This window comes from Xenopus laevis, chromosome 8L (assembly GCF_017654675.1).
Source record: "Xenopus laevis strain J_2021 chromosome 8L, Xenopus_laevis_v10.1, whole genome shotgun sequence".
Taxonomy (NCBI): domain Eukaryota; kingdom Metazoa; phylum Chordata; class Amphibia; order Anura; family Pipidae; genus Xenopus; species Xenopus laevis.
In genome coordinates, this window is record NC_054385.1 from 70,279,895 (window position 1) to 70,293,050 (window position 13,156).

Below are 13,156 nucleotides of genomic sequence, written 5' to 3' on the forward strand. Positions count from 1 at the left end.
AAATAGTTAGATCATAATGCATAGTAACTTTACTAATGCTATTCTTCCAAAAGTACTGAAAAGTACAAATAAACAGGGGCGGAACTACCTAGGGAGCAGGAGGTGCGAGCAGGCCAGGGCCCACACCCCCTCAGGGCCCCGCGGCAGTCCGCACGCCGCATATTCCTGGCCAGTTCAGAGGGGGGCGGGGGGCCCTGCAGCGCGTCCTGTGCCAGGGCCCGCCCGCCCCCCTCTAGTTCCGTTTCTGCAAATAAACATTTAACTAAATCTTACTGTCACTTTGTGGTGGTCTCTTGTGGTCTAGTGGTCCACCCATTGGCATGCGTTTGATCCCCTTCACAGCCAGTGTTCCTATGGTGTGCCCGGCCGCGCGTTTCCTGGTTTATGCGCCCACGCGATTATGTCATCGTGCAACGGCGCGAAATTCACATTTTTTAAAGGGGCTTTGTAATTAAACACATTGCCCGTTGTTAGAACAAGCCCCTAACAGGCTTACATTCCACAGGTAGCGTAGGGCAAGCAGAGAGCGGCACACACAAGCAGCACTGAGTAAGCAGAGAATTGCACACACAAGCAGCACTGGGCAAGCAGAGAATGGCGCACACAGGGAGGGAAGGCAGAACAGAGCAGGATACTATCATTCTAATATGTACTACATACAGTGACACAGTGCTGGTGTTCCATTAGCATTTTGAATAAAGTGTGAACAGGTGAACAATGTGGGCAGTTTCAGTCTGGGTCTCAGGTGTGAACAGTATAATGTGAAATTGAACAGCACCATCGACTCTTGAGTCTAAATTTGAGGTTTAAATAATGCAGGGGCCAGTTAATCTTACATATGGTAAACAGACACAGCATGTGGAGGGCCACAGAAGGGGGGGTCGGGGGCCGCATGCTAGCAGACCTCTGCATTCCTCTGCACAGAGACCTATGTATTTGTTCTGAGCAAGCCTACCTCCAAATCATTAATACACATGGACCCAATACCAAATGTATTTTTTAAATTAAAATGTGATCAAGTAGTTGCGGAACCAGGGATTATACTTTATTCCTAAAGTTGGGTGGCACAATAATAGAGCAAATCCATATGAAATAAACAAAAGGGATCATTTACAAAGAGTAAGGCAGCTGGGACAGTGCAAAAAAATGGCGCAATGTGCTATTGTTTTGTACTTTGCCATTTCCACTTTAGAATTGCTGCAGGCCTCTGCATTCCATTTGGAGCACAGAGATATTTGTATTTGTCTGCATCCAGACAGTAAAATGTAAACAAATGTGATCGAAAGGGAGGAACAGTTGAAGGTATTTTGTATACAAATTATCAAATATTTTGTAGGTTTTGTTCAAACTGAATATATAAGTTGGGATTTGTTTTTGGTATTTGGTCTGATGTATTATTGGATATTTGGTATTCAGCAGCAAGTTGGGAACATTTCGACATGCCATTGACTCTAAGGGGCAGATTTATGAATATTTCAGATTTTGTTTTTCCACTATTCAAGAAAACACACAACAAAAAAATACATGATCATAAATATAATCAGGAATATTTTTTAAAAATTCAAATAGTCAAGTTTTATTAAAGAAAGCAACATGAAAATTCTCTTGAAAAAGCTCAGCAAATAAAAGCTGCATATGGGTATTGTCTTATATTTTATTTTTATTTATTAAAGCAACTTTACTTATTTATTAATCAACGTTAAGAAATAACCTATTTTTTCCCAATTAATCAAAACAGTTAAAGATTTTTAGGCAAATTAAAAATGAATTAAATAATTGATGAATTTCTGAACAAAACATGCCTGCTACTATTCTGGGTTTTGCCTATATATGCTAGTGTTTGAGAATAAAAAATCTGCAGTTGTGAGAAAAAGCTGCATGGATTTTGTCTCTTTTTTTTCTCTATGTTTGTTCTTGCAAAAATCCATGTACAATTATACAAAGCATGTGTGATAACATCCTAGTAGGATGTTATAATATCCGATATAGAGGTTAGTGATTTAAATAGAGTACCCATCATTTTTAATAGATTCTGGAGAAGAGTTGATACTAACTTGCAGATTTAGAAATTGTAGTTTCCATGTAAAATCTACATGCATTACTTCCTGTGCAATATATTATCTGTCTTATAGGGATTCTGTCATGATTTTTATGGTTTACTTTTTATTACTAAATTATGCTGTTTACATATCACTCCACCTGGCAGTGCAGCAGTAAAGAGTGGCTGAAGTTTATTAGAGCACAATTCACATGACCTGAGGGCTCCTGGGAAACTGACAATATGCCCAGCCCCATGCCAAACGTTAAAATGAAATATAAACAAATCTGTTCACTCTTTTAAAAAAATGGATATCAGTGCAGAATTCTCCTGGAGGGGCACTATAAACTGGTGAAAAAAACATGTTTCCCGCAACAGTATACTTTAAAGATACTTTATGACCACAAATGCAATATGCTAAAATAGACCCAAGGTTGTAACTGTCTCAATGCCATTCATAAATATTACACAAGTGAACCCCTGAACTACCAACACCCTTGACATAATGGTAATTTCAGGGTACACCTACCATGTTGCATCAATAGCCACTATTGATCTACCTAGGTCTAGGGGAATGAATTGCAATTCACAAACACTGTATGTCAAAGTAATAAGCAAACATTTTTGGCATGTTGCATGCAATTGCATCCTGCATGGCTGCAATGATGCTGGAAAAATGTGCTGCATAGTGTGGTGAACCTTCTTAACTCAACGTGGAATAAATGAAAGTTGGTAAAAACCATTAATTTTTGGGGCAATGTCATCATCTGTCAAGTGGGTTTCTGAATGCAACTTGAAGTTCTGTAGAATGTTGGTTAGGAAAGAAAGAGTTCCATTCGAGCCAAACCTTCCCCAAGGCACAGCTGCTTCCCTAGTTTGAAAAATAAATAAAGGACATTCAAACAAGTTTTAAGTCATTCAACTTTTCCTGTAGTAATAATTAATAAGGGCATCATGCAGGATGCCTGCTTCACAACTGATGAAAGCGGAATATATGGTTTGGACAAAGAGTGTATTTATTCTAGTACTCATCAGTTTTGGGAAACAATGAACATATATTGCTGTTTAGAGAATATCTTCAGTGTTCAACAACATATAAGGGTTACATATATATATATATATATATATATATAAACCAAAAATACTGTACAAAAACCGCACTCACAGGACTTTATACAGGTGCAAAAAAAAATTCGTTTATTTTTTACGACGTTTCGGCTTCTATTATTGAAGCCTTTCTCAAAGGCTTCAGTAATAGAAGCCGAAAAGTCGTAAAAAATAAACGATTTTTTTTTGCACCTGTATAAAGTCCTGTGAGTGCGGTTTTTGTACAGTATTTTTGGTTTACATAATCTTTGAATACTGCACCTAGGCAGCTGTTTTTTCATGCATGAGTGCTCCAGTCTTGAGAGATTATATATATATATATATATATATATATATATATATATCTATACCGAAAGGTTCCAGCTGACATAAAATAATACTACTTCTCTGTTTCAGTGTTTTTACCAACAGTACTATTGCTTGAATTAATCCATACCTGTGGAAAAAGGCATGAAGCCATCATTACTCTTAAAACATCCATTGTCATCTAAAAAGTGATTTGGATTAAATATGTATGGAGTGGCAAATTTCTCAGGGTCCGGTAGAACAACACAAAGCAAGGGGTAGACATCAGTACCCTAGAAAGTAGGAATATGAAATGAATCAGTTAGGAACTTCAGAAGTACACACTGGCTTTCTATAAAGCAAAGTTATGGTATAGCATACACATTCAAATGTCATCCATATCTAACTTCAACCTGATGGCACTGTTTTGTGGTTGCCCATGGAAACAATTCAAGTTTTTGTAGCAAAGACAGCAAATCCAAATTTTCCTAAACTTTAAAGTTTGTGATTTATTTAGCACAAAACACTCACATTTAAACACTGGTGAGTCCATGTAGAAGTCAATGTGAATCGTATTAGCATTAATATATATATATATATATATATATATATATATATATATATATATATATATATATATATATATATATATAAATTCAAGCTATTTTTCAAAAGACGTTTCCGAGATTTGGCAGACTCATTAAAAATTATAGGTAGGGTGTGGTTTCCCTTTGTTCAAGCTGTTTTTTCAAAGTTTTACACAATAAAGTTTTCAACTTTGAGTGGTTTTAAATATATAACCCTACATTTTATTTTCGTGAGTTTTGGAGGTTTTTGGATCAGAATGGCTTTTGATTGTTCATTGCAGTCAAACAAACTCTTATACATTGAAACAAGTATCAGATTTGATGTTGTTGAAAACTTTCCTGACAGACACAAAAAATGTTCCTGGCAGTATGGAATATGTTGTTATATGGGACTACATTAGCATTCACCAGTTTAATATTTTTTAAATTAGCACCTTAAAGCACCTTGTAATAGACCAGCTGGCCTGTATAAAACCAGCAATAAGATAAAATATATGTCTATATAGTATTTAGGAACAATTAGGGGCAAATTCATCAAGGGTCGAATATCCAGTTTAATTGAATGTTTCTGCACTCTCCAGCTCATTTATTAGTTTATATAATGGTAAATCAGAAGCAAATTTTAATTGGCCTTCAAACTAGCAGGCCTATAGTTTTTGGGCTGAGCACAGGATCCTTTTTTGAATAGTGGCACCACAAAAGCAATTTTCTAATCTCTCTTCACCACGCCAGTCCTCAAAATATCCTCAAAGATTAAGCAAAAAGGATTGTCAATATCAGAGCTAAGCTCCTTTAGTACCCTTGGATGAACACCATCCAGTCCTGGGTTTGTTTTAATTTTGTCTTTTGAATTTCCTCCTGAGTCACTTATGCATCAGTAATTATACTATTAGAATTGTGTCTATTAAAAATTAAGCTTTCCTTAGTTTGTTCCTCAGTAGACAGGAAATAACAGTTTAGAATCTTAATTTTTCCCTGCTCTCATCAACCAATTTCCCTTATTTTGATTAATTAAATATTCAAATACCAGAGGTCTTCTGCAGTCAACCCATTATCAATATATTAAGGAAATAACCTGAAAGGAAATCATATTTTGATCACTACTTACCCAGCAGCTGGTCTTAATGCTCTTCACTTATACTGGGTGGTTTGTAACATACATTAATGACAATTTTTTTTTGTTACCTTCCACATCCCTAACAGTTCACTGGTATTTTTTTTTATTGCATAACTTTTATTCTTGCTTTTTATGAAAACAAACATCCTCCCAAAATGGAGTAACCATATAAGTTCTATATAGAAAATTGTTTATCGGCTCAGTCCCCAAATAAAGTTAAAGTTAACTGCTCACCCAGCGCAGAATAAGACCCAGGTGTAGAAACCCTGGGTCTATCGTTGGAGGGTGTCGTTTTAACCAGTACACAGCATTGAAGTTTCAATCACAGCAATCTTTGTATATATGAGAACTCACCGAAGATGCTGGGTGGCCCGGGTGCAGCGCCCCGAACCCGTAGCTGGGGGAGTAATTCAACGTTAGATAGCGAAGAAGCATGCACTCCATGGACCAATGGATATAATAAAAGATCTTTATTGGAACAGCTAAAACAATAAACCTTACGCGTTTCGTATCCGAAGATACTTAGTCATAGGCATAGACTAAGTATCTTCGGATACGCAACGCGTAAGGTTTATTGTTTTAGCTGTTCCAATAAAGATCTTTTATTATATCCATTGGTCCATGGAGTGCGTGCTTCTTCGCTATCTAACCATATAAGTTCACTGCCAAGTCATGTTTTATCCCAGCAGGACTCAGTAATAACAATTAATGCATTATCTGTACATGAAGTCAACACCAGCTCTCCCATTTTACCTCTGCATTTGCAAGTAGACAGTGAAAGTTACTACTTTTACCTCTGCTATTTATATTATTCACCTTAGAATTTGAATTATAGTTAGACAGTTCTCTTGGTCACAGTGGGATCTCCTTGGCTTGTAAACTACTCACTCCTCTACAATGACCCCTTTCTAATACCCTAGCTACACTTGCTTCTACGAAAGTTAATTTAGTTTTGTTGATCTAGAATTGTTAGGTGTTCAGGACTCCAGGCTTTTGTTTGAATGTCAGCATGTGTTAATGAATATGAGAAAGCCTTAATGGGATTATAAATACAAATGAAGAATGGCTATAAAATCGAGCGTATTCTTGACCAAATAATCAAATAGAATATCAAGTTTTAGTTGAAAGAGAAGCAGATGGAAAGGGAAAGGAATGCATACCTATTTACAGATAAAAGTTTTTTTTACTTTTATCTGAAACTTACTGACATTTTATTTAAATATGAACTTTCACTTGGACTGTTGATGTAAATGCACAGGGATCCAGTGTTTTTTTACCTTCTACTTCAGGATATATGAGAAGCATTAGAAATCCGTGTCTTAGGGTGGTGCTAACTGTCTCTGTCCCAGCAAAGAATATGCTCAGAACAGTAGCTAGTAAATTCTTCATATGGAAAGGAGAAGTGGGATTTTTGTTTTCCTGAAAATACATGCAATAATACTAAGATTTCACATTGTAATGGACTTTTACAGTGCTCTTAAACTGTATATAAAGAAATCAAAATGAAAGCAGTTAACAGAAAGATTGTTCTTGGAAATATGATTGGTATTATAGATTCCTGTGATGTCTGACACTTTAAATCTCTATTGTGATTAAGGTACTGCTTGGATTTGAAGCAGGGGCCTCGCCACTTCCAGCTGTGTTTCACTAACACAGTTATATAATTAATTTGGGTTAAAAAAAGACAAAAGTCCATCAAGTAAAAAAAGACAAAAGTCCATCAAGTATATACGCATATTAATAACTGACGATCTCAAGATCACTAAAATCAGTATAGCCTTGTATATTATGCTTGTCCAAAATGTCACCCAAGCCTCTCTGAAATGCATTAATAGAATCTGCCATCACAACAACTGGGCCAGCAGGACACTGGTAAAAAACCCGGTGGGCCCCGTCGTCCCAAACCCTCTCTCCCAATCGGCTGCCCCATAAAGAAGATCTGTTGCGCTGCAGTGGGTGCGAGTTTGAAGGTCGGTAGGGGGCCCCCCTGTGACTGCCAGGAGGGCTATCAATGCGCCAGTCCAACTCTGGTGTAATCCACAACCTAACTGGCCAGGTGGTCTCTGGTTCTTTGTTCTTTAAAAAAAGATCTCCCACTATCTGTCTATAATGTACTTGTAAAGAGTAATCTTTTTGATTTGCAAGTACCTTTTCACAAGATTAAATAACCCCAACCTTTACAGTCTTTCCTCGTAGTTCTCTTGTTCCATTCTTTTTCTTCCAATTTAGTTGCAGTTATATGCACTCTCTCAAGATCATTCAAATGTTGTGAAAATGAAAGTTTAATATAAGCTTCATCATACAGAAATAAGCAGTATAAAGAAGTCTAAATATAATCAATTAAAACGTCTGAACTGTTTCTGAAATATTCAAGTATTTTTCCCATGTGAGTAACTCTAAAAAAGTGTTTATGCACAAAACTTATTTACTTCTTGTCCTGTACCCTACTATGTTTGCTGCAAAAAGCTAAACACATTTGCTTTTATTAAAATAGTATTTTTATCTTAAATGACAATATTATGAACTTGGTTGCTACTGTTTAAGAGAGTCAATCCAATAGACAGCAATTTTTTATTCAACAGGTGTAGAAGAATGCAGAGCACATGCGTTTGTTTACATTACCTGCTGCATTTTTATGAGAAAGCTGTCAATTTGGGATCCAAAGTCTTTTCATTCTCTTTCACTCTTTGTAAAACAAAATCTTCCAGATTATTCATATTCTTGAAAATGTTTTTATGAGGACCTGGCATGTGGTTCATGATGATTGGAAACATATTCATTAACTGGTTTAAATATGAAAAGAGAAATCTGTGCAGGGATTTTTTTTATCCCCACTGTCCAGACTACTATAGATATACAAAAATTGGTAAAATACAAACAATATTTACAGCACACACAATTGATGATGCAACACAAGTTGGCTACACATGAACTACGTGATAAAGATCAGTCATTTTTATCCAAACTTTGTCTAGCATCCATGTGTGGTATTTTCATATACTGGTCCAGAACTGCATGAGAATTCCCAGTCCACTCAGGATCTGCATTTTTGGCCATCTTAGTTCAAAATCGAACTGGTCAGACTCCGGTGTGATTGTTCAATTATACAAAAAATATATTTAAGCAGTATAATATCTACTTGACCCCAGGAGGAGCTTGCTTCTTTGAATACAGATTGAAACAGTGAAAGGAGATTCTGAAAATCCTTGTTGGCATATTCAAAACGTTTCCCAAAAACATTACAGCAGATAACATTGGACACACTTTGGACTAAGATAGTGGTTGGATCAAATGATTTTTCTGGAAGTAAAAAAACACAATAGAGTTTGTTGTAAGGCACAGGAAAAAAAATACACATTTTATTTAAATAAAGGTTAATGTCATAACTTACTGGAGGTCAACCAGTGCAGGAAATTCAAGTCTACCAAAAGTTTGCTTTTATTCTCCCTTTTAAAGGTGAGAAAACCCATAGGAGTACTTTTGGTTAAGGAAAATCATGATATGACATTTCCCTTTTAATCAAAACCAGTTTATTTATGTATAAATTAAGCGGATGATTTATCAATTTTTTTGCTAAAACTCACCAACTGAATTATTGCTTCATACTGTATACTTGAATTCCTGATATTTATTAAGCACAAAAAAATTGAAAAACTTGAATGTAAAACTTTGGCGTCTAAAAGCTTATGAGTTTATATAGAAGCCAATCAGAGTTTGTAGACCCATTGAAAATGTTGAGTAGAATATGAATTTGATGCATTCAAGTTTTGGTCATGATTTTATTTATTTTTTAATGAATAAGCAAACATTCAAGTTAAAATTTCTAGTTTATTTGAATTAGAAAAAAAATAGAATTATAGGGAAACCTTGGTATGACTAAATCCCTGCCACCAAGAACTGTGCTTCTTCCTTTACCCTTTCTTCAATGCTCCTCTTTCCGTTGACAAAATTCCTTAGTGTTGTAAGGGAAAAGCATCGCAGCTGCTTCCATTCTTCTCCATTTGTAAAAATGACACCTGTGAACCAATGCATTAGCTATGAGTTAGACTGTCATAAATTAGACTGAATTAAAGTTAATAAAACCGTAAAGCAATCTTTGAGCAATCTTAAATAACCCCCTTTGTATTTCTTATTGTTAGAAAAGATATCCCATCACACATACAACCATAGCCTCAGAATGACTTCCTAGATTGGAAATTAAGACACATTTTAGGGCTGTTTGATAAACATGACAGGGTTTAAAACCAAACATGCTCCAGAGAGAGAGAGCAATAACTTACCATATCCTTGGAAATATTGATCAAAACTTGGCATTGCACCACGACCACTGAAATCTTCTGCCTGGTCAATAAGAGCCTCTTTTGTTGCCCGATAACCACACAAAATGATGACAGGATTGGGGCCAAAGTGGAGAGTATATACATCACCATATTTTTTTTCCAAACTATTGTTAAGAAGAAATACTGAATATTACATTGGGATGACATTTTATTGTATATTATGTGTACCCTTTATCAGAGAAAGTATAAACTTCTGAGTGAATCAGATACTTTCTTTGCCTTAAAGGGTGGGTACATTTTGAATAATTTATTTTCTACTTATTAAAGCAACACATTTGTATCCATAGATAGTTACTTTAGGTACTGGCATATACAGTATTTACATGCACTGGGGTGGGTTCATTTGAAAGGGCTGACCTTGATGAATTTTTTTAACACAACACCATACTTATATAAATCAACAATTACACACAAACACACAGACAAACATAAAAATAAAATAAAGAGCAACCTTCTGAATTTATGGTGGTCATTGCATTAACTTGCACAACATTTTTTCCAGGTCTAGTAATCAAGTTTGTTTCAAACACCTGACCAACTAGTTCTAAGTTCTATGAGATAAATGTGGCAGCAAGGGCAATATTAATTGTTAATATCTCAGTGTCACAAAGAAATTGCAAGCAATATACTGTACAGGATGGACTGAGAGCCTTTAAAGAGAAAGTATCTGATTAGAAATAGTCAACATGTGCTAAATTTGCTTTAGACGGAACTATTTTGGATTTTTTAAATGTATAGACATGTATACCACTTATACAGTATTCAGATGTTCCTGGGGTATAAAAGACATACCACTGTTATCTTTTTTGTTGAAAGTGGAGTAAATTATTATGCATGCTGAGAGGGGTTCCCAAACTTTTTCATATGACTATGATAAATGTTTGGTAACTATTTGCAAGATTGTGTACAAATAATCTGAAAATAATATAGCTGCCCTTCAACAAGAGGGATATATATTCAAAATAAAAGAACAGCAAGTCAAGAAAGGCAGTAAATATCAATTTTTAACAACTAAACTTCTATACAAAGACTAACATGAAATCAGGCAGGAAGTGCTTTGGCATGGCTGTTTTTCTTATTTTGTAATGGATTTTAACCCACCAAAAATGAACAAATATTTTTACAATATATTTACTAAAACAACTGTTAGCACTGCAAAAAAAGATTTTGTTATACCTTCATTTCAATCACTGACCTCAATTAATGATTTTACCATCTCTCCCCTCTTGATCTGCAGAACATTTCCAAACAGAGGGATAGGAGTACTGTAGGTCCTGGAGGGAGGTTACGGTTTCTATACATTTTATTCCAGGTAGAATAGTCCACAACCATGATGTTTCCATGTTTCTAAATCTTTGTAGCCTCTGGCACTTGATATTGATCAGACAATGGCTTCTGGCCAGATTAATTCTAACCTTTGGCAAACATAAACATGCTGCACAGTGAGGGAGAGTTCATTGGAAACTGGAAAGGTAAAATGTGCTATACTATCCACAAAGCAAATATAAGTGCAAGTTGGCCACCAAGCCACTGGAACACAATGTGTTTCAGGACTACAGTAGTAGAGCAGTTCTTTGTATTCCTAGATTCATTGCAATCAATAGGGAGTGGGAACTCAGTTGTTTTATTGACTGAGCAACCATTCCCCCTATTCCCCCTCTTCCACCATACTTATTTTCATCACATATATTATTATCTCCATGTCTATACCTCAGTAATTTTTGTATTTTTATATTTATATATTATTTTGTTATTTTTTGTATTTTGTACTTATATACACATGCCTATTCCCTTGGTGACAGCTCTTTACCTACTTTATAAACTTTTCCTTGCTGGCATCTTACATTTATTCATTTCATAGATTATTACATATATGATATTTCATTTGTACATAATTCATTTAACACATCAATTACATTTATTGAATTTATCAAATATATTTATTTATTAAATCTATATACATTAATGTATACATATACACAAATAATTTTCGTAACCTGAATATATTAGGTTATAACCATATTTATTTCATTCTACATACATACATTCCTTTATTAACTGACAGGCGTTATACTGACTGCAGTGTTTTTAACCAGATTAATAATCACCTGGTGTGTGTGTGTGTTTTTTAGTGTTTATAAATACTATGCCAGCAGGGGGTGCTTTTGGCTTCTGATGAAGTGACCCATGCAGTCACAAAATGTGTAGAGCCATGCACTCCCCTGCCCAGCTCATCCACTTTTTGCAATACTCAATGTTTTTAAAGTATATTCAATAAATACGGACTTTTAACTGGCATCCTGTGTGTGAGATTACCCTGCATTTATGATGCAGCTACACATTGAATGCGCCTTCCCTATTTCAGATGCTTTTAGTCCACGTGACCAGAGTGGAATTTGTTTGCTGGATCAATCTCACTGTGTCCTTCTCGTTGGATTTCAGATGTGTGTGCGTTCATTCTTGCACTGGACAATAAGATCTGCTGGCACACAAATGCACATATGTCAAACTGCTCATGTGTGCAACCTCAGAGCTTACAGGATTGGATTAATGGCCTAAAGAACTTGTTGCTGCAATTTATATTGGAACAATTGGACCTTTGGTGTGCTAGCCCACTGTAAATTCGGAATCACCCTTAAATGGACTTGCGTGTCTAAGCCACAAGGTGACTATTTATAGATAAATCTCTGCTATATTTAGAGCCTAAATGGGCAAATACAAAATGATGATGATGATGAAGCTTGCAACTGGAGAGTCCGATATTTACCATTAATACCTCTGATTTAGGCCATCATTTTCAGGATGCATAATGCCCCCCCCCATCTTCCTAAGCATGTCAGCCTCTTGTTTAATTACCTTCATTCCACCCATTTGCTTTGTAGAGCCTGCAGAACCAACATACACTATCCAACCCCACTTAAACCTTTAATAAGGAATATCCATCCTGCAGCATTAACATAGGCCACAACTCCCAGCAACAGTGAAAGGAAAGCTGTAGTTTGTACCACCCATGCAAAAGTTTTGTTCTCTCTCTTTAATCTGTTCTTTGTTGTTTTGTTGCATATTAAATAAAAAAGGTGCATATACTAGAATGTTAATAAATAATATATGTCTAGCTGCAAGACTTGGGGGCCGATTCATCAAGAGTCGAATATCGAGGGTTAATTAACCCTCGATATTCGACTGGGAACTAAAATCGTTCTACTTCGAATATCGAAGTCGAACGATTTTGCGCAAATCCTGCGATCGTACGATCGAAGGATTTTTCGTTCGATCGAACGATTAAATCCTTCGAATCGAACGATTCGAAGGATTTTAATCCAACGATCGAAGGAAAATCCTTCGATCAAAAAATCACAGGCAAGCCTATGGGGACCTTCCCCATAGGCTAACATTGACTTCGGTAGGTTTTATCTACCGAAGTAGGTGGTCGAAGTATTTTTTAAAGAGACAGTACTTCGATTATCGAATGGTCGAATAGTCGAACGATTTTTACTTCGAATTGTTCGAATCGTTCAAATTCGATCGAATTCGATCGAATTTAACCAATTCGATGGTCGAAGTACCCAAAAAATACTTCGAAATTCGAAGTTTTTTACATTCGAATCCTTCACTCGAATTTAGTGAATCGGCCCCTTAGTGTAGCTAAATCTATGTATTGGCTATTAAACTGGTTAAATCT

General features: G+C 35.8%; 1 protein-coding gene across 1 annotated transcript; it reads right to left on the bottom strand.

Moving 5' to 3' along the window:
- Window positions 1-9,000: 9,000 nt before the first annotated feature.
- Window positions 9,001-10,817, bottom strand: LOC108698953 (cytochrome P450 2G1-like). Its single transcript, XM_041573923.1, has 3 exons — window positions 10,688-10,817; window positions 9,415-9,597; window positions 9,001-9,150 (listed from the first exon to the last, which is right to left on the bottom strand). The coding sequence occupies exons 1-3, from the start codon at window positions 10,815-10,817 to the stop codon at window positions 9,011-9,013; spliced, it is 453 nt and encodes a 150-aa protein (XP_041429857.1). The 3' UTR covers window positions 9,001-9,010.
- Between the last annotated feature and the right edge of the window lie 2,339 nt (window positions 10,818-13,156).